The following is a 23,057-nucleotide window of genomic DNA, read 5'->3' on the forward strand; positions in this document are numbered from 1 at the left end:
AATAGAAATATGACTTTTTAAAGATGCATTAGTTGTAAGCTAAAATGAAGTAGTTCAAGTCTGCATTCATTGCCTGTCAAGCAGCCTGTCAAATGATTTCAGCAAGTGATTTATGGAGACAGTTTTTCTTAATTATATTTTAGATTGCTTAAGTCCTCTTGCAAGGGATAAGATTTGTTTAGAAATCCTTTTCAGTGCAGTTTAGTTACTGTTTTGAAAAGGATTTCTGCACTTTCTGATGTCAAGAATAATTGTTACAGTTGGTATAGGCACTAACTATGGTTCCCAACTCAGGCTTTTAATACTTAAGAGATCTATGCATATGGGCCGATAAGTGGCAGGTAACAGTCGCACCACACAAGTGCCAGGCAATGACTATCTCCAACAAGCGAGAGTCTAACCACCTCCCCTTGACATTCAATGGCATTACCATCGCCAAATCCCCACCATCAACATCCTGGGGGTCACCATTGACCAGAAACCTAACTGGATCAGCCACATAAATACTGTGGAAACAAGAGAAGGTCAGAGGCTAGGTATTCTGCGGCGAGTGTCTCACCTCCTGACTCTCCAAAGCCTTTCCACCATCTACAAGGCACAAGTAAGGAGTGCAATGGAATACTATCCACTTGCCTGGATGAGTGCAGCTCCAACAACACTCAAGAAGCTCGACACCATCCAGAACAAAGCAGCCCGTTTGATTGGCACCCCATCCACCACCTTAAACATTCACTCCCTCCACCACCGGAGCACCGTGGCTGCAGTGTGTACCATCTACAAAATGCACTGCAGCAACTCGCCAAGGCTTCTTCGGCAGCACCTCCCAAACCCGTGACCTCTTCCACCTAGAAGGACAAGGGCAGCAGGCGCATGGGAACACCACCACCTCCAAGTTCCCCTCCAAGTCACACACCATCCTGTCTTGGAAGCATGTCACTGGGTCAAAATCCTGGAACTCCCTACCTAAAAGCACTGTGGGAATACCTTCACCGCACGGACTGCAGCGGTTCAAGAAGGCGGCTCACCACCACCTTCTCGAGGGCAATTAGGGATGGGCAATAAATGCCGGCCTTGCCAGCGACGCCCACATACCACAAGCGAATAAAAAAAAATGTATGCTGCAGTTGTGTAGGCAAATGATTCGTACCATAAAGGAGAGTATGATGGCCAACCCATCTTCATTGGTTGATGTTCTGAAGACAGTGCATCCATCATCTGCACGTTTATGTGTCAAGCAAACCCAAAACCATAGTTTCAGTAATGGGTCTACGATACTAATGGGGAGGGGAAGGGCGTTAAATTGACTTTGGTTCTAATATAATTTGAGAGGGAATATTTCTGAAACATTTTCCTGTTGGCCATTACACTGCTAGAAAAAGTCCAAATTGATGCAAGTTGGCAGGGTCATACTGCATGTCTCGCATCAGTGTGGCACAAAGCCTGGTTTCATGTCGATGCATGATATTCCGTATAACTGCAGCTCAGTAATATTTCATGATGAAAAGTGCGACAACTTGTGGCCTGAAGAGAAGAATAGATCGGAATGACACAAAGCTACTACTGGATGTGTAGACTGAGAAATTCTATACTTATTAGCCACACTTGCCTGCTTTCTGAAAAAAAGTATTTTAAACTAAGAAGTTGTGATTATAGTCTTTTCATGCCAGTCTGTGTTTCTGTTAACTTGCTCAATTTCAGCTAGTCACTAACTTTTACTTCAGTGTCTGTTATATACATCGTCACTCGGAGCAGTTTAATTAACCACATTTGCTTTTCTAATATCACCTGCTTGTAGTAAAATTGCAACATAAAAATGTAACCTTTTCCCTACACAATAGGGAAACATTTCTCAGAGGGTGTCTGTCTCGGATGACCGGGATCCATTCCGGTTTCGGTACATGATTCCCACGCAGGCCTTGCAGATTCGATCAGTTGCCACCACAGGTATGGAAGTAGAGTTTTGTGTTAATACATACACAACAAAATCGATGAAATGGGTCTCTACAATAGCATCTTTTAATCTGTAACAGCAGAGTGCTGGACCATTGTGCTGCCAACCAATATTTGAATACCAGTTGTGGTTGTCATTTAAGATTGGGTGCCCCAAGTTAGCTAAGTTTTATTACTTTTCAACTAGATTATGGTAATAAAATGCTTCATCTAGGGAGGAAAAACATTAAGGAGAACCTATTCATCCCTACATAGTTCACCTCTTGATGGCATTGAAGATACATTTGTAGAGGTGTGTTACCGAGATACAGCTACCCAGATAAATAAATTCAACTTGGACTTCGATGTGTATATCAAAGGCAAGAAAATCCACTATAGAAAGAAATTCAATTCCTTAAGACTATCTTGTTACATTTTTGGGTTCTTTTGCTCCAGATAGTTTTGGCTTTCATATTTTAGATATTCTCATAAGGGAGTCCTCATTCCCTACATCCTCTAGAGTGTTTCACCTGCCTTGAGAAGTAGATAATAGTGTAAGGCCTCCACGATAATAAACAGAGAACTATTTAAGATTACTTCAGCTACTATTTCAATCTTCCTTGCTTTTGAAAGCGGCAGCCCAACACTAGACCTCATGCTAGACTTTAAACATTAATCAGATTTATTAAACAATAAATGAACAAGCGAATAATCAGAAAATAACACATTTATAGTGGTTGAGCTCCTTGTTAAGAGTTCATAACTCTTGTACTAAAACTATGAATACATTCACTTTTTTACGTAGCTGTTTCATTGATCCTTTCCTCATCAATTATAGAAGTTGTCTGACTTACCTTATCCTGTTTAGATGTTCCAGCCACATAACTTCTTTTTGAAGGCTTAATTTCAAACTCATTGATTTGAAAAGTGCAAACTATTAAATATTCTCAAACAGTAACTAGAGCCAAGCAGTTGTTTAAACAAATGTCTGTTAAATATAAAAAGTTAACAATTAGACACATGTCTGAACAAATCATGCAACACATTTGTATTTGAATTGAATGTTTTGGCTCCTCCCTCAAACAGATTGGCCAACTGAGCCGTAGTTGCAATATTGTCCCCAATTAAAGTGAGACATGATTTCTGTGAATGAAGCTGGTTTTTAAACCTCTTGTGTATAAGGACAGAATTGGAGAAGCCAATATCATGAGAAAGCTTAAGACTGAAATATTTATATTTTGTCACATGCATGTTATATGCTTATGGCATAATCATGCTGTAGTTTATTAGAGTTAACTTCTCAGTGTGTTTGCATAGAGAATCAAAGGCATATACATTTTTCCCAGATTAAGGTATATAACATGGACTTCGATGTGTGGACATATTCTCATATTTATGATATGACTACTTTTTTAATCTTTTCACTTAGATATCTGCATTTATGCCTTTTAAAAGCTTACACAAGCAGTGTTGCATAAATGTGAACATGTTTGAATGAACTCTCTATCCCCTTGTAGTGACGTGTATAATGTTTAGCAGCAATTTTCTAATTGTACATTGAGGCCGAGATTTTCCAATTGGCATTATTATCATTTATTTTAAATGTATAACTGCCAGCGTTAAAATAACAGCGACCAGAAAATCTCGGCTTGAGTGTCCAGATACTCACCCTGTGATACTGGATTGTTGTCAAATGTATGTTTCATATTATTTTGTATTAATTACACCTGATGATGAAACAATCAGAACTAGTTTTTGCACAATTCACAGGGCAGTTATCTAGGTAATGCTATTAACTATGCTACACCCAATCTGAATTTAATTATTGGGGCAGAGAAGGAGAGAATGTTCATTATTCGACTGATGGAGTACAGCTGTAAATTATAATTTGCTTGATTTTATAATAAAACCTATTCCTTTGATTGCTACTATTATTCTTCCCAGTGAGGATATTGGGCAAGGTATTCTTTTTTATTATTCCCCTTCTTCATTTTAAATATTTATGGAGTGCAACAATGCATCATGTAGGTTTATAATTGGTTTCCATGTGGAATTATCATGACGCTACATAGTGACCCTTTTGCTGCATGTTACTTAGAGGAGGAATCAGGATGTGAAATAATGCCAAAGAAAAATGTGCCCGAGAACTTCAACAGCAGGGAAATAGATGTTGACACAATGGCCCAGAAATTCGGGTCGGAGGCTTCCCGCGGGTGCAAGCCTCCGACCTGCACTTACCTTGCGCGCCGGCCGTTGTGCTTTGGGCCCGCATGGGATTCCGATCCTGGGCCTGCTCCAACTGCCGGCTCGCAGTGCTTGCGTATCCCAGAGGTGCAGTTAGTTCGATGTGTCCCCTGGGATCACGTGGGCCATGGAGAGCCAAAGGTAGCAGGGAATGCTTCATTCATAAGTTTGACAGGAAGAGCTGTCAAACCTATAAATACTATAAGCCCCAAAACATCACTAAAACTTCAAATACATTTTAAAAAAGCATCACATTTTAAAATAACTATAAATTACATGAAATAACTATTTTAAACAATAATTTAAATTTTTGAAAAAATTTATTACATTTTCTAACGGGGCTAAAAATAAACTTACCTTTCTTTAAAGTATTTAAAAATAATAAACCTGTGGGGAAAAAATGTTTTAATTTTAATTAATTCACCACTTACCTTGTTAAAAGCAGGCCTTGCGACTGCTTTTTAAAAGTGTAACTGCTGGAGACTTACCCTCCCGGAGAAACCTGCAAAAAAAAAACGTAAGTTCGATGCACACGCGCTGCCTCTCCGGCGCACGCGTTCCACCTGTCAACCCCTTTGATGTAAGCCCCCAAAGTGCGGACCAAGTGATATACAAGGTCGACGTCACCGGCTTGTTGTAAGAAAGACAGACCCAATAATTGAAGTCAAAACGGTTTATTCAGGCCTGGGGAGATATTGCTCTTGTGTCCCCACACAAGGCTACCACTCCACCGAACCTCTTGAGATTCACACAGTTATACACATTTTGCAAGACCTCCTACTTCAGAGATCCAATCGATTTAAAAGTCTATACATTAATCATTAACTAGGTGTGTCTAACTCATACAAAATAACCTATAGGATAAGTTTCACTTTTACTGAAGGGGCATGTAGACCCTCTGATTTCTTGGAAATTAGTCATCCAGGTCATGTGATTTCTGGGAAACGAGTCATTCTCTTGGCCACTACTAAGTTTCGTTTTTCCAGAAAAGGGTTATGTCAGTGTCTCTTTTTGTAAGTTTCATCTCTCTAAACTGGTATGGTCATTTCTGCAATTAAACATATGAATAATTAGTACATTTCATCTTTAAACATTCTGTGGCCGCAATTGCGTTCTACTAAACGTGCCCTGTTACGCTCAATTTTAATCTCTTACTTCACCCTTCTTTCAGGGGAACGGAAGTGCCGGTTTCCTGTGCATGTGCAGTGCATGCACGAAACCGGCACTTTCGTTGGGCCTACGCGTGAGTACCCAGCACGTACTCACCCGTGGGGACCCGAATTTCTGGGCCATTATTTGTACCCATGAGAAACAAGGTTTACTCAAACATGGTGGCATAGTGGTTAGCACTGTTGCCTCACAGCGCCAGGGACCCGGGTTCGAATCCGGCCTCGGGTGACTGTCTGTGTGGAGTTTGCACATTCTCCCCGTGTTTGCGTGGGTTTCCTCCGGGTGCTCCGGTTTCCTCCCACAGTCCAAAGATGTGCAGGTTAGGTTGATTGGCTATGATAAATTGACCCTTAGTGTTAGGGGGATTAAATACGTGGGGTTACGGGGATCGGGTGGGATATGTGTCGGTGCAGGCTCGATGGGCCGAAATGGCCTCTATCTGCACTGTGGGGTTTCTGTGATTTCTGTGATGGTTTACTCTTGGTAGTTTGTAGCTTCAATCAGTGACACCAAAATGGTTTGGTGAAGTTTTGCACTGTAGTCAGTCATATCAGTACCAAATGTATCAACAATGTTGCAAATATCAGGAACGGGAGAAAGACTGAGACAGGAATTCCAACTATCCAAGCTCCAAGCACTACTATACTTTCCAAATATCTTATCTTACAACATAACCAATAGATTGCAACAATATTAAGAGAATCATTAACATTAGCCAAGGACAGTAGAAGATAACTATTTTCATCATTCATTTCCTAGAAAGTGCAATATATCTACAGGCATTTCCAAAGTGTTATAGATTGGGGATAGAATGTTTCCTATTGAAAGGTCTCTTGCAGATACAGAATTGCTTTAATAATACTTCAAAACCATATATTTTTACGTATGATGGTGTTACTGTACATGTTTTCTAGAATCTGGAGCTGCTGGTACGAAAGGATTGGTATAGCGGCTACGAGTGACAGATTTTACAGCCTGGCCTAAGCCTTACTTATGCAGAAACTTGGGTTTGCTTGGCAGACAACTTCTAGGGTATTTTTTTTAGGCTGTCTTAGCGTTTCTGCGACCAAAAGCGCTGCTGTCTTGAGATCTAAACCAATAATTGACCTGATCCTGAAGTCCAGTTATTTGATTTGTGTGAGCTAATGGCCTATGGGGAGAGGAGGAGGAATTGTATCGAAGTAGCAGCTTCTAGAGATTGTGATGGTTTTGAGCTGCGCAGCAATAATTTTAGCTATTAACATAGATGAGTTTCAGAGACAGATATTAAATTGTGCACCTTTTAAAAATAAATTCCAAGCCTGCCCCCTGGTGGCAGTGTACTGTAAGGATTATTATTTTTGTCGTTTAGTGGAATAAACCCAGATTGGTTAAGCACATTAATACAAAAACAAAATACCGCGGATGCTGGAAATCTGAAATAAAAACAGAAAATGCTGGAAATACTCAGCAGGTCAGGCAGCATCTGTGGAGAGAGAAACAGAGTTAACGTTTCAGGTCGATGACCCTTCGTCAGAACTGGAAAAAGCTGAAGATGGAACAGGTTTTTAAGCAAGTGTAGAGACAGGGAATGGGGGGAGGGGAGGAAAGAACAAAAGGGAAGGTCTGTGATAGGGTGGAAGACAGGAGAGATTAAGAGACATTAAGAGATGGTGCAAGGCAAAAGGAGATGGTAATGGACACACCTCCACCCAAATAATCTTAGATAAATATTATTTCTGTCAAGGTTGGAATAAACAATCCTAACTGGACTAACATTCTGTCACATCCATAAATTACCTCTCGCCAAATCCATCTTCACTGCTTTCACCCCATTGCTGTTGCTGCTCTTTCTAATACCACTTCCTAATACTAAAATCATGTCTAACTACAATCTGTCGAGTTAAACGCAACTCTTACAGACATGAAAGCTAATAGATGAAAGAACCAGGTGAAAAAAGCTACTCATAAACATGATGTTTCATTTCATAAAAATCATTCCAATCTGCAGCCAACTTAATGAAATACGCCTCAATTCACCATCATTGGGCGGGGGTGGGGGAGACATATGTACAACTTGACTTGTGTGTTTCTTTTATGATTAGGCTATTGGCTCCTTGTCCTCCAATCCATCGAGTTCACAATTTTTGTCTTCATTTACAAATCCCTCAACCAACCCTAGTTCTGCAGCCTCCTCCAGACCTATACCCCAGCTCTCTGCTTCAGGCCTCCAACTCTGGCTGTCTGTGGATGCCCCGTCCCTCTGTGCCACTATCCGTGGCAGATTCTTTCAGCTGTTTTGGCCCTACCCTCTGGACTTCCTCCCTGAACCGCTCACCTTGCTACTTCTCTCCCTCCTTGAAAAGTCTCCTCAAAACCTGTCTCTTTGACCCATACCCTTGGACATCTCTCCTCGCCCTGTTACTACTCGGCATTTCTCCTCTGTGAAACATCCTGGGGGGTATACTACATTAAAGGCTCGATTAAAAACAGGTAAATTGCTGTCACTGTCGTGCTGTTTCCTCCAGGGAAGAAACTGATGACAAACGTCAGAGTAAGGCTGTATTTATATAGGGAGGCGGTGGAAGGTCAGCTTGACCTGCACAGACTGGAATTACTTTTCCACACCCTCTCCCTCCCACAGTTGGATGATGAGCAATATCATGTTGAATGAGGAGGCTGAACTTTAATTGAAGTAAATAACCTATCCTTTTCTCTTTCAGTAGTTTGAAAACATATCATTGATTTTTGTGAACAAATGGTTTGCCATGTTTAGAACACAAGAACTTGAACTCTTTTAGAAATTCAGCTCACTGCTGGATGCTAAAATTGCACAGGCGCAGCAACAAGCTTAGAAATGATTGTTCATGTGTGCAAGCAAGATTTGAGATGAGTGAATCCCATTGTCATTACTGTTTAAAGTTGCTTTGATCTTGTCCTTGTATTACTAGGCTGCCCTGTAATTATATGAAACCAAACTCTGTCTTCAGTAGTCACAATTCATAATCCAGTGCCTCAATGTGCTTTTGTTTGTAGATGCAGAGACTGACTGTGTCTTTGAAATTGTTCACACAAAATCCGAGTCAGAAGGAAGACCAGAGACAACCTTTCACTTCTGTAGCAGGTAGCCTGTTGTTACTGTTACCTGATTTACTTGCCAAGTGTATAGGACTTTATAATTTTATTTTTTTTAATTGTCTTCCTATAATTTACACCTTTCTGGAAATTTTCAGCACTCCTGAGAGCAAGCGGGATTTTATCAAGGCCGTTCAGTCTATACTACGCGATAAACAGCGAAGGCAGCTTCTAAAAACTGAAAGTTTGCCACAGTCCCAGCAATACATGCCTTTTGGAGGCAAGCGGCTGTGTGCGCTGAAAGGAGCAAGGCCCGTTGTGAACCGAGCTGGTAAGAATTCTAGGGGTTCTGAGCTGTGCCAGAAATATTGTTCACACTACAACATGTTCCAAAATGTGCCTGTCTTGTACTGGTGTGCAATTCCATATTTGTGAAAATACTTCCCAATGCTTATTTGTTCTTTGACTTTTGTGATATTGGTTTCAAAGTTAAGATATTTTTGTCCCAGTTTTATCTTTCTCAATTTTATATTGTGACATTCCTACCCATATATTAAAAAAAGTCTCATTATTAAGATAAAAACACAAATTGCAGAACTTGACAGCGGAAGTAGATGTCTAAACTCAATGGTGTATGTGGATTGGTTCAAAGATTGCAGCAGAAGTACAAGGTGAGAACATGGAAGATGAACCTTAACAGCTGGATAGATTAGAAAAATGCCCCATATGGGAATAGTCAAATGGCAAGTAATCTTGTGACAAGCCAGACAATTGTAAATCTACAGGTAACAATGGCCCAGAAATTCGGGTCGGAGGCTTCCCGCGGGTGCAAGCCCCCGACCTGCACTTACCTAGCGCGCCGGCCGTTGAGCTGTGGGCCCGCGTGGGATTCCGATCCTGGGCCGCCTCCAACTGCCGGCGTGCAGTGCTTGCGTATCCCAGGGGCGCGGTTAGTTCGATGCGTCCCCTGGGATCACGTGGGCCATGGAGAGCCAATGGCAGCAGGGAATGCTTCATTCGTAAGTTTGACAGGAAGGGCTGTCAAACCTATAAATACTACGGGCCCCAAAACATCACTAAAACCTCAAATAATTTTTTTAAAAACATCACATTTTTAAAATAAACTATAAATTACATGAAATAACTATTTTAAACAATAATTTACATTTTTTTAAAAATTGATTACATTTTGTAACAGGGCTAAAAATAAACTTACCTTTAAAGTATTTAAAAATAATAAACCTGTGGAAAAAATGTTTTAATTTTAATTAATTCACCACTTACCATGTAAAAAGCAGGCCTTGCGACTGCTTTTTACATGTCTAACTTCTGGAGACTTACCCTCCCGGGAAAACCTGCAAAAAAAACGTAAGTTCGATGCGCACGCGCTGCCTCTCCCGCGCAAGCGTTCCACCGCTTAACCCCTTCTTTCAGGGGAACGGAAGTGCCGGTTTCCCGCGCATGCGCAGTGCATGCAGGAAACCGGCACTTCCATTGGGCTTACGGGTGAGTACCCCATGCGTACTCATACATGGAGACCCAAATTTCTGGGCTAATGTGTATCTATTAGATGACAGGGAGTGTGTTTTTAAATAAAGTGACACTATCTCAAGAGTTCTGATTTTTCATGGACTTCACTCTTATAGTTAGTTATCAGTGCTACTTAATTATGAACACATCCCTAAACATTTATCTAGTGGTGTGCTATATTTCCAATAACTATTTATTTGTGATCACACACAAGTGGATTAACTCTTCGAGGTAGTAGGTAAAGTAAATGGAATTTGGATGGCTAAATATCGTGGAATAGAACTTCCAGGGGCGGTTCCCTGATCTCTTGCCGTAACCTAGGAGAAATGGCGTCATAGAAACATAGAAGATAGGAGCAGGAGTAGGCCATTCGGCCCCTCGAGCCTGCTCTACCATTCAATGAGATCATGGCTGATCATCCAAATTCAGTACCCTGTCCCTGCCTTCTCCCCATATCCCTTGATCCCTTTAGCCTTAAGAAATATATCCAACTCCTTCTTGAATATATTTAATGAACTGGCCTCCACCGCCCTCTGTGGCAGAGAATTCCACAGGTTCACCACTCTCTGGGTGAAGAAATTCCTCCTCATTTCAATCCTAAATGGCTTACCCCTTATCCTTAGACTATGACCCCTGGTTCTAGATTCCCCGGCCATTGGAAACATCCTTCCTGCATCTAGTCTGTCCAGGCCTGACAGAATTTTATAGGTTTCGATGAGATCCCCTCTCAATCTTCTAAACTCCAGTGAGTATAATCCCAATCGACACAATCTCTCCTCATACGTCATTCCTGCCATCCCAGGTATCAGCCTGGTGAATCTTCGCTGCACTCCTTCCATGGCAAGAATGTCCTTCCTCAGATAAGGCGACCAAAACTGCACACAATACTCAAGGTGCGGTCTCACCAAGGCCCTGTACAACTGCAGCAAGACATCCTTGTTCCTGTACTCGAACCCTCTCGCTACGAAGGCCAACATACCATTTGCCTTCTTAACCGCCTGCTGCATCTGCATGCTTACCTTCAGCGACTGGTGCACAAGAACACCCAGGTCTCTTTGCACTTCCCCTTCTCCCAATCAATTGCCATTCAAATAATAGTCTGCCTTCCTGTTTTCGCCACCAAAGTTGATAACCTCACATTTATCCACATTATAGTGCATTTGCCATGTTTCTGCCCAATCACCCAACCTGTCCAAATCGTACTGGAGTTTCACGACATCCTCCTCACAGCATACCCTCCCACTCAGCTTTGTGTCGTCTGCAAATTTGGAGATATTATATCCAATTCCCTCGTCCAGATCATTAATATATATTGTGAACAGCTGGGGTCCTAGGACCGATCCTTGCGGTACCCCACTAGTCACTGCCTGCCACTCGGAAAACGACCCGTTTATTCCAACTCTTTGCTTTCTGTAGTGTCCGTGTATCAATAACACACGGACTGCAGGAGAACGGTAATAACAGGTGTTTACTGAACAGAGGGTATGCTGGAACTGAAAGTACAGAAGCCTGCTACGGCTTTATATACAGATGTGGTCACTGCCGGTACTACAGTATAAAAACAGTTCTCTCTTAAAGGTACATACACAACAATTCCTTCCCTTTTAGATAAACAGTACATAACATTCATTTAACAATTAAATAATAACTAATTACAATTACAATTTTCTCTGTACTATATACATCAACTGAAGTAATCATTTATAAATTCAGTCTTTGAGGAGGCTTCCTGATCCTGTCTGGATAGCGCCTTTCTCGAGTATCCTGTTCTTGCGGCGGAGTCGATTCTGGCTCATTGTCATTGGTTGATTCGTCAGCTTCCAATACCACTGATTCTGAGGTAGACGCAATCTGTACTTCGGGTTCATCACCAGGTGCGCATTCTCATGGTATGGGTTTGACTTGTTCCTGTGACTCTAGAATCTGGTCAGCATGGCGTCCCACGATGCTCTCTCCAACGTCCACTGTGTACATTAGTGGCCCCTGCTGTGTGCATATCGTTCCTGGCTGCCATTTTTCTGTTCGGTAGTCGTGGGCCAAGACTGGTTGCCCTATCTTGAAGCTCCTGGTTGGCTTCTCATTGATGTGCTGGAATTGCTTATCCTCAACATCTCGTCTTATGTTTGGTTTGAGCAAATCCAGGCGACATCTTAACCTTCGGTTAAAGAACATTATGGCTGGAGCTTGGTTGGTGACTGCATGTGTTGCATTCCGGTAAGCAAACAAGAAATTATCCGCCTTGTGTTGTAGTGGTATGTTGTCGTTATACATCGCCTTTATTGCTTTTTTAAAAGTCTGAACAAACCTCTCAGCCAATCCATTTGTGGCTGGATGATATGGGGCAGATGTGTAATGTTTTACCCCATTATTCCTCAAAAACCTCCGGAAATCCTCGGACACAAACTGTGGTCCATTGTCGGAGCAAATCTGTTCTGGCAAGCCATTCCTGGCGAAGATGGTCCGTAGGACTGCAATAGTTTTCTCCGTGGTGGTGGGGGACATTTTGATGACCTCTGGCCATTTCGAATGTGCATCCACGGCAATTAAAAACATTGAGTCCATAAATGGACCAGCAAAATCAATGTGTACCCGTTGCCATGGAGATGAGGGCCACTCCCATGGGTGTAGCGGGGCCTGTGGTGGACCGTTTTGGACTTTCTGGCATCCTGTGCATCTCTTGGTCATATCCTCGATTTCTTTATCGATTCCCGGCCACCACACAAACGCCCTGGCTAGGCTCTTCATTTTTACCCCTCCCAGATGACCCTCATGAAGCTCATTGAGCACTCTATCTCTCAACTTGGGTGGAATTACCACTCGGGATCCACACATCAAGGTCCCCCGGCACACTGACAGCTGTTCTCTCCTTGGTGAGAATGCTGGCAACAGTGAGTCGCCATGTGCTGGCCATCCCTTCACCGTCAAATCATAGACCCGAGAGAGTGTCGGGTCATTTCGGGTTTCCTTCTCTATACTTGAGTTTGTAACAGGTAGACATTCGACTATGGTCGAATGGAATATCTCAACAGGGTCCACTGCAGGTGCTTCCTCCACCATAGGCAACGGCAGGCGCGACAGCCCATCAGCGTTTCCATGCTGTTTTGTACCTTTGTACTCTATGTCGTATTGATGTGCCCCTAGAAAAAGGGACCATCTTTGCAGCCGTTGTGCCGTCATCACCGGAACGCCCTTCTTTGGGTTAAAAATGGAGACAAGAGGCTGGTGATCAGTCAGTAGGGTGAATTTCTGCCCGTGCAGATAGTGATTGAACTTCTTCACCCCCCACACCAGGCTGAGGGCCTCCCTGTCAATCTGGGCGTAGTTACGCTCGGCTGAGGTTAATGAGCGCGACGCAAAGGCTATTGGCCTCTCTGAACCGTCAAGGAATTTGTGTGACAGCACCGCTCCAATGCCGTAGGGAGACGCATCACATGCCAACCGAATCGGTAGTGTTGGATTGTAGTGGGCCAATACTTCTTTTGAAGTGATTAGGCATTTACATTTCTGAAAGGCACGCTTACACTCATCACTCCATTTCCATGCTACTCCAGTTTGCAGCAGGGCGTTCAGTGGGTGCAGAATTGTAGATAAATTTGGCAAGAACTTATGGTAGTAGTTCACCAACCCGAGGAACGACCTCAGTTGCGACACATTTTCTGGTGCTGGAGCCTTGACTACTGCCTCAATCTTGTCTGGGGACTTATGTAACCCCTCTTCATCAATCATGTGGCCACAATACGAGATTTGTTTCCTGAAAAACTCGCATTTGGGGCGGTTGGCTCGTAGCCCATATTCTTGTAACCTAGTGAGCACCTGCTCCAGGCTGGCAAGGTGTTCACTGTCATTTTCGCCCGTAACCAGGATGTCGTCCAAATAACACTGGGTCCCTGGGATCCCTTGCAGGACTTGTTCCATCGCCCTCTGCCAAATAGCCGGAGCTGATGCTACCCCGAATACCAGTCGGTTGTACTGGTAAAGACCTTTGTGAGTGTTTATCGTGAGGTATTTTCTAGATGCTTCTTCTACCTCAATTTGTAGATACGCTTGGGCCAGATCAATCTTCGTAAAGTGTTTCCCTCCAGATAGTGAGGCGAAAATATCTTCTATCCGCGGAATTGGATATTGTACTGTGTGCAGGACTGGGTTCACAGTTACCTTAAAGTCCCCACAGATGCGAACCTTCTTCAGCTCCCCAGGCGTGCTGCTCAATGATTTCTTCATTACAGGAACGATGGGTGTGGCCCACTCGCTCCAGTCCACCTTGGACAGCACACCCGAACGCTCCAGACTCTCCAGCTCTGCTTCGACGGCTGGGCGGATCGCGTACGGTACCGGTCTGGCCGTAAAAAATTTTGGGTTTGCGTTATCTTCAATTTTTATCGTTGCCGTTACTCCTTTTAGAGTCCCAAGTCCTTGCTGGAACACCTCTTTCGCGTCAGTTAGAATTTTTGACAGTCGTCCAGGTGTGACGTCGTCATCCTTTTTGTCAGCCACAGTTAGCGCCTGAATGGAATGCCAATCCAATTGTATTTTTCGGATCCATTCACGTCCCAATAATGGTGGTCCTCCATCTTGTAGTATGTATAGATACAGTTTCTGTGTTTCCTTGCCGTTGTATTTAACGGGCACCCTTATTTTTCCTCTGGGGTAGACTTTTTGCCCCGTATATGTCTTCAATACAATGGACGTGTCCTTCAAGGGTATGTGTGAGAATAGCCGCTCATAGTCTCGTCGATTCATGACTGTTAGGGCTGATCCTGTGTCCAATTCCATCTTTACTTGGGACCCTGCTATCATGAGGGTGACCCAAATGGTTCGGTGATCCTCCTTTGCGATCACGTTGTGTAACTTTAGACAATTTAGTCTCCTGCTCCCGGAGTCATTATCACTCTCCTGATCTTCTGAACTACTGTCTGTCATTTTTTTTACTTTCTTGTACTTTTCCTTAGTAGTTCTTTTAGTGTTGGTTTTCTTTCCCGACCTGCAGACTCGTGCTATGTGTACCACTTTTCCACATTGCCTGCATACTTTGTCCTTAAACCAGCAGTCCTTCTGGTCATGTGTTGTTCTGCCGCAGCGATAGCACTTTTCTGCTCCATATGCCATTTCGTTGGTGCTATATTCTTGCGGTTTCTGTTGTATTTCCGCAGCTCCCCGTGCTGCTGCTTCGTAGGATACTGCCACGCTGAAAGCCTTTTCTAGCGTAAGGTCCTTTTCCGAAAGTAGTCGTTTCTGGGTTCCTTCACTCTGGAGCCCGCAGACAAACTTATCCCTTAAGGTATCTGCCAGTCCTGCTCCGAACTGGCAGTGCTTCGATAACTTGCGTAGTTCCGTAAGATAGTCAGCATTACTCTCATCTTTGTGCTGGTTTCTTTTATGGAACTTGAATCTTTCTGCTATCAGCAGCGGTGTAGGGTTTAGATGTTCCTGTAAGATATTGACAATCTCTTCAAAGCTTTTCTCCATTGGTTTAGCTGGGGTAATTAAATTCCGCAATAGGCCGTACGTTCTCGCGCCCATCAAATTTAATAATAACGACGCCTTCTTTTCATCGGCCACCCCATTTGCCTTGCAGTACACTTCAATTCTTTCCACATACGTGGTCCAGTCTTCTATTTCGTTGTCGAAAGCAGTGATACTGCCACGCTTCGGCATCTTGGGTGGTTTAAAATGGCACCTCCCGCGCTTTTCCTTCTTCCCCAATGGATTAAAATGGCGCCTCCCGCGCTTTTCCTTCTTCCCCTTGCTGCCAATGCTGCTCCTAGCGTTCTAAATAGTAATGGCGGCGCCCCGCGGCTTCAGCGCGTCTCTCTTTTGTTAGTTAAATTCCTTAGTTTTATTCTTCTTCGACGCTGTCCACTGCGCGTCTCTTTTCCTTCCCCTCTTATTTTCTCTAACGCTGCCCGGCTCTTGAGCACCGACCGCGCCCTGTGCGCTCCACCCTCTCTCTCTCTTTTCCTTCCCGACGACGCTGCACGGCCCCCTTGCAGAGCCGCTCGATCGAGCTCAAGCCCGCTGCAGTCCGGAAGGGTCAGCGCACTACCTGCTACCAGCACGATTTGCTGGAACACCTTGACTGGGGAGCCAAGCCCAGCTCTCCACAGCTTCCCCTGCGATTCACTGAACTCCGATGGATCACTGGGCAGTTGCCCACGGTCGACGCCCGTTGCTCTGGCTTCGACCTCCAAGAAGCTTCTTTTCAGGGATGGATCCCCGTGAGGTGATGCAGTACTGCAGGTGAGTTCGAACCTGCTCGTCGCCACTGTAGTGTCCGCGTATCAATAACACACGGACTGCAGGAGAATGGTAATAACAGGTGTTTACTGAACAGAGGGTATGCTGGAACTGAAAGTACAGAAGCCTGCTACGGCTTTATATACAGGTGTGGTCACTGCCAGTACTACAGTATAAAAACAGTTCTCTCTTAAAGGTACATACACAACACTTTCTATCTGCCAACCAGTTCTCTATCCATGTCAACACCTTGCCCCCAATCCCATGTGCCTTAATTTTGCACACTAATCTCTTATGCGGGACCTTATCGAAAGCCTTCTGAAAGTCCAAATACACCACATCCACCGGTTCTCCCTTATCTATTTTACCAGTTACATCCTCAAAAAATTCCAGTGTCAGTGGCCGTTTACATTGTCTCACCGAAGTTTACAACTATCTTCTGCCACACTTACAGCGAGAGATCGGAACACCCCTGTGGAAGTTCCAGGTGTGTGTCACTCCAGCATGGCTCACTTTCACTGCAGTGTACTACCGTCCTTTCTCGCTATTTGCTCAGTAGTTACAGCACATTGTTTTTTGTCAAATATATTGAAAAATAGTATTGTCATAATATGTACCTGTAACACTTGTAAAAACAATAGTCTAGAAATGACTGTTGGAGATATGAGTAGATGAACGATTAAAGTGATATTCTTCTAGTTGCTATTTTAATGCATTTATTAGTCCATTTATTTTAAATGGGCTAGCATCGCTGCTAGAATAACAGACAAAGGAATGTTGTGCGAATGTGGTAAGCGATCATCCAGCAATATTGTCAACAGTAAATCTAGGTTTATATGATTATAGTGATGACGATCATGCTGATATGACTTGGCTATTAGATTATTAGCACATTTTGATTCTGCTCCTGGTAAGGTGTTGCAGTATCTAATTCTAAGTATTTTTGCCCCTCCCTAAGTTTCAGTTCCCTGCAGAAGCTTAGGCAAGAAGAGACTATCCAGGAACCGATTCACTATTGATGCAGATGATCTGTTTGGACGCAGTCAGAATAATGAGTCTTCGCAGTCACCAGCGACCTGTAATGACACTGATCGTTGGGTGGAGGAGCAGTTTGACCTTGGTAAGTATGAAGAGCAGGAAGATGTCAAAGAGACTGATATTCTAAGTGATGATGACGAGTACTGCCAGTCAGTGAAAAGCTCATCATTGTCAAAAGATTTACAAGAACAGCTAAAAGCAATGAGCTTCACAAAAGATGGGCTTTGTGAGAGTGGGAAGCTCTCCATGCACAGAACACTGGAAAAATCACCATCAAAAATGCCATTTGCTATGAAGCAAAAAGCTGCAGCAGCAGCTAACGGAATAGTGGAAAACAATGCAGCAGAAATAATCTGGGTAAAACGCGAAGACTTCATTTCAGCTGAAAAAGAAAATGATGAAATCTAAAATGCAGACTTGTTTCTGCAGATATGACCACCAGGCGCATTCAGTGCTAACTGTTCATGACATGTTACGTACTATAGGGATGATTCCACTGAATTCTTTTACTGATAGACAAAGGGAGGCAGCTGGAACAATTCAGAAACCATGCTCTCCCATTAAACTCAATTAAGAATTGTTATGATTGAACACTCAAAAATATGAACAATCTTGTGTCTTCATTCTACACTCCTATAATATACTGTCCAAAGGGCTTTAATGTATGATATTTATTGTTGCGGTGTAAAAATATAATTTCACTTTTAGTTTATTTGTAGGCAATTCACTGAACAAGCAAAATTATTGTATCTGTTACAAACTTACTTTGTACTTTTTACAGAAGACAATGAAATCAATTGCACAAACTGGATTTAATCTATAACTGTTTAAGGAATATCCTTTTAGTGCAGAATGCTGCAAAAATGGTTATAAATCAGTAACCGTACAACTACCACAGTGATATAAATCAGGTGTTTATATGAACAAAGCAACAGCAGCGAGCCTTGAATAAATAATTTTTTCAAACTACTTTAGAGAATCATTACGCTACCAACAAGTCTGATGGTACTTATTATTGCCATATTCATATTTGTATATATTTCCAGGCTTTAATGCGCACATCAGAAGTTGCCTAATATATTTCTTTTGTAAGCTGGAAGAAATTCTATTTTTATGTTTTTAGGTTCATTGACTTTAAGAATTGTAAATGCTCTTCAAACATAATAAAACACATGAAATTAAGAATTCTCTTTATGCCATTTTGTGCATTTACTTAAGTTGGTTTGCAGACGAGACAAATGCTAGAAAAGTCTTCTCAGGGTTTCAGTTGTTGACTATGGTAGTAATCTCTTGGAAATACAGTGGAACCTTCCTACGATTAACTTGGCATTTCCCAAAGAGGTGGTTCGTCGTGTCACTAGTTCGCTCAGTGCACTTAAAACAGGATTTTCTGCTTTGGCAGAAACCCAGCATAAACTCAGCTTTTTGCCTGCCTAAGTAATGGTCACTTAGATCTCGATTGGGCAGTACAAGCTAGAGATTTAATGGCAGCCAGCAAACCTGAAATATAGTTGTTTAAATGTTGTCAGAGAATTTTACAGGAAGTTTCTTAAAATATACTGTTTTTATCAGCCTTTCTTCTGCATTGAGAATATTCATACTATGTTGCTTCGTGACTTACAGAATATACATTTCACCTGGCTATGCTACCTGGAGACAACCTGATGGACAATCTCTCAAAAGGTTAAATAATTTCACATTCCTGAATTTGGATTTGTCTTAATAACTTATAAGTTCCTTTGTTCACCAGACTTCAGTATGTGTGGTCACTGCTTCTTTCTATTTCTAATCCAAGTGGTACAAAACAGGCACAATCTACATTTCCCTTATCATCTCTTGACAAAAAGTGATGTCACTTCAATAACCTCAAAATATGTGAATTTCAATTGTGCTTTACTTTTAAAAGAAAACCAGAAAGAAAGAACTTGTATTTAAATCGCACTTTACATATTCGCGAGACATCCCAGGGCCAATTAATTATTTTTGAAGTGTAGTCATTGTTATGTAGGTAAATGTGACAGGCAACTTATGTACTGCAAGGTCCAATAAACAGATAAATAACTAGTTCATCTGTTTGGGGGTGTTAGGTGAGGGACAATTGCTGTGGAGGAGACTCTTGAGAGCTCCTCTGCTTTTATGTGTCCGTGTTAACAAGTAGATGGGGCTCACGGTTTAATCCAAAAAAAGGCACCACCGACAATGTAGCAGTCCCTTGGTACTGCACTGAAGTGTCAGCCTAGTTTATGTTCTCAAGTCCTTGAGTTGGGCTTCAACCGCACAACCTTCTGACCCAGAAGCTCATCTGACACTTAAAGTATAGGCACAAAGTCATGTTATTCTGTGACTTAACTATCAGCAACTGGATCTTTTGGAAGTCAATGATCACGTTGGGCTAGATTTTGCAGGAGCGTGGCAGTTGGTGGCATGTCCAGTTAATTAGACTTGTTCGTGCACGTTTAAGATCTTAAGTAATTTTTGCCCACAAAGTTGCTGGAAGTGCGAGCTGATAACAGCACAGCGAGGGAAACAGGGCATCTGGGACTTCGGTGAACAATAGGACAAACAGTGTATCTCCTTAACCAATAAGATTTAAGAATTGAGAAATAAACAGAGGACTGAGAAGGAGGATGAATTGGACTGAGTGAATTCAATGTCAATTCAGGTACAGGAAGAGAAATAAAGAGAGGGAAAGAATGATTGGATTAAGAGAGAAAAAAGATGCAGGAAAATATTTTTTTAATTTTTAAATTGACGTTTTTAAAATCTCCTAAAACAATTCAAAACCTGAGGGAATGAGACTCCACACTTATAATTGTTCACTTTCTGGGCAAGAAAGGTTGATTGGCAGTCATTAACAATTATCACATCGTTAAAAGGATACCTACCCTGTTAATTACAGTACTAGACTTAACTTTCTGTGATGAGTTTAATGGGCAATTAATGTGCAAATGCTGCAACTTCATGAAAATGAGGGGCAGATTAAGTGCGCAAAGACGTTTTCGCGAACCTAAAGGCAGTGTTGCAAACTGGCCAACAACTTGTGGCGATTTGCAATTCACGGGGTATCTCTTCCTCACTACAAGTTGCTGGCAAGTGTCTTTCAGACACCATGGGCTGGATTTTCATTGAGGAGGTGGGTCTACAACTTTCGGGGTTGTAGTCCCGCCTCCATCGAGTTCTAGCCAACCCACGCGATTTAGACTTGATTGACCTTGTTGAGCCCGCCCAGCGGGCTCAGCAGGCCAATTAAGGGCCACCCGGCAACAGGTGACGTCACAGATTGATATTTCATCTGTCAAGACCTTTTGACAGATGAAATATCAGCGTTTGACAGTTGTTTGAAGTTGTCAAACACTGACAATCTGTACTCCAGGTTAATTCCTTCCTCTCAGGATGATTTAGAGATCTCCTTGGAACAGAAAGCTGAATGCTGGAACTTTTGACAGCTCGCGGCCATTCTGCTTTCTGTGCCGGTGAGATGAGGGACTCCTGAGACCTGAAGGAAGGAAGGCTGTAAAGGTAAGTACATGTAAGTAAAACTTCTTTAAACACACCAAACACACTTACCTCTGCACTCATGCACCCATCACTCACCTGAACACTGGACATCTCGACCCCTCCAAGCCCTTCATCCCGACGGCCCGCCTCGCTAACTTGGCGTGGTTTGGAGCAGTTGGGAATCCCACACTTCAACAATGAAAATAGGGATTAGGCTAAAAACTGCCTGTTAACTACCTGTTAACAGGCAGTTAATTGGCACTAATCCCCTTCCCGCCTCGGGGAGGCGGCTCCCAGCACAGGTCGGGTATCTGCCTCCTTTGAACCTGGCATGGGGGTGGGATGGGTTTGTGCCCCCCCGATTTTGGGATTTTAACCCCCCACATGCCTTCAATCCCGCCTCCACGGCCCAATGAAAATCCTGCCCCATTATTTTTTCCAGCAAAATCTGGCCCATAAAATATAACTCCCTACTCAAAGATGTTCAGCTGAGGAGTGTAAACAGGCTTAACGTGTATTGGTTTCTAGGTTCAACGGCCCGTAATTTGCAGTCAGCGGCGCGAAGCAAAGGCGTTCGCCGTTGGCCCCGAAGAAAGCTTCCCGCAAAGATCTCGCCATCTCTGTGGTGAGAAGTTCGGCTTCTCCAAAACTCAGTTGAAATCAATGTAGGCTAATGGGGATTCCCGAACGCGAGCTGCTGTGACATCAACAAGCTGTCTAAGCAGCCAATCACAATGCAGAATTCTCACAGACCAGGAACCAAGAAGTGAATAAGCTCCTTTTACTTTTAACTTTTTAAAAATGTTAGAGAGAGCAAAACAAAGATTGGAGCTCTCACATAGGGAAAAAGAAAACCTGAAATAAATGTTGAAGTTTCTTAAAAATTGAATTTTCGTTAACATGGATAAGTTTGACACTCCTCAAAATTAAAATTAGTTTTTCAGGGCCATAATGTTTGTTTAGCAACTAATACGCTGTTAAAACCCCAGTTACACCTAATTGAAAAGGGTCTAACTTTTAATGGGGTATTTAACAGTGACAATACTGCAGAAAAGCCGATGTTTTCATCAGTTTCCCTGATTGGGGGGTGGTGTGGCCACAGCACAGCCAATGTCGAAGCAGTGAATGACCGACCACAACTTCAGGATTTCTGTGTTAGGATACAAATGAGCTAAATCCTGAAGTTGCGGTCAGTTTCAAAGGGGTCATATCAGCGAACGCTGTTCATTCGCTGTTGTTACCCACCGCAAATTCCAGGCCAATTATTGTTTCCCAGTATTGTAATCTCCTGGGTCTACCAGTAGATGGCGGCCTTTACATTGTAATATGAAATAGACGCAAGGTTCACAAATATAGGGTTAATAGCCCTTATTTTGTGGAATTTAAGGAACTCATCGTCGCTGGGTCAAAATCCTGGAACTCCCTCCCTAACAGCACTGTGGGAGTACCTTCACCACACGGACTGCAGCGGTTCAAGAAGGCGGCTCACCACCACCTTCTCGAGGGCAATTAGGGATGGGCAATAAATGCTGGCCTTGCCAACGACGCCCACATCCCATGAATGAATTAAAAAAAAACAAGATGGCAGGTGCACACCATTTTGTTTGGATTTTGAGTGCAATCCCAATTCACTGAGGAGGGCTAATTTCAGTGAGTTGAGAGGGGATCTAGCCCAGGTGGGTTGGAATCAAAGATCAGCAGGTAAAACAGTACATGAGCAATGGGAAACCTTCAAAGAGGAGATAGTTCGGTTACAGACTAGACACATTCCCACGAAGGGGGAAAGAAGGGCATCCAAAGCTAGAGCTCCCTGGATGACTAAAGATATAGGCCGCAAATTTAATCATGGGGGCGGGTCAGCTGTTTTCTGGGATCCGGTCCCGCCCCCAGCTGCCTCCTGCGGGCTTACCGGCCAATTAACAGGAAATGGGTCTGATGATGTCATTTGATGATGTGTCATCTGCTGGTTTCCTTAAAGGGACCATGCACAATTTCATTTTGACAGTTCTGTCAGTGTTTGACAGCATTGAGGTGCTGCAATCACTGACGATCACTGCACAAAGGTGAACACTTGCACACAGGCTCTCCAAAGACTCCCTCCATATGCTTATGGAGGAGGTCACAGCATGCAGGGAGGTTCTCTTCCCTTCCAAGGGTGGAAGAGACCTCCCCAGGACACCAACTTACCTTGAACTTCCACCCAGCCCTCTCTATCTACTTTATCACTTCCCAATCTCACTAGCCACCCCTCACACTCACCCTCATCCTACTGCAAGCATACGAACTAACAACACACAAGGGTGGGCACTTGAGAGGTTTAGCCAATGTCCATGTGAAGTTTCTGGTAATGTGTTGTCATA

General features: G+C 43.0%; 1 protein-coding gene across 4 annotated transcripts in view; it reads left to right on the forward strand.

Moving 5' to 3' along the window:
* tiam1a (TIAM Rac1 associated GEF 1a) overlaps window positions 1-18,391 on the forward strand; it is a 358,747-nt gene extending 340,356 nt beyond the window's left edge. For all 4 annotated transcript variants that reach the window (XM_086006197.1, XM_086006200.1, XM_086006198.1 and 1 more), the window contains 4 exons: window positions 1,839-1,944; window positions 8,359-8,446; window positions 8,556-8,728; window positions 17,120-18,391. In XM_086006197.1, the coding sequence (XP_085862323.1) occupies window positions 1,839-1,944; window positions 8,359-8,446; window positions 8,556-8,728; window positions 17,120-17,607 (855 nt within the window). In that variant the 3' untranslated portion in view covers window positions 17,608-18,391. The remainder of the gene's footprint in view (window positions 1-1,838; window positions 1,945-8,358; window positions 8,447-8,555; window positions 8,729-17,119) is intronic.
* Window positions 18,392-23,057: the final 4,666 nt, after the last annotated feature.

This window comes from Somniosus microcephalus, chromosome 14 (genome assembly GCF_052327205.1).
Source record: "Somniosus microcephalus isolate GS21.2 chromosome 14, FLI_Smic_1.0, whole genome shotgun sequence".
Lineage (NCBI taxonomy): Eukaryota > Metazoa > Chordata > Chondrichthyes > Squaliformes > Somniosidae > Somniosus > Somniosus microcephalus.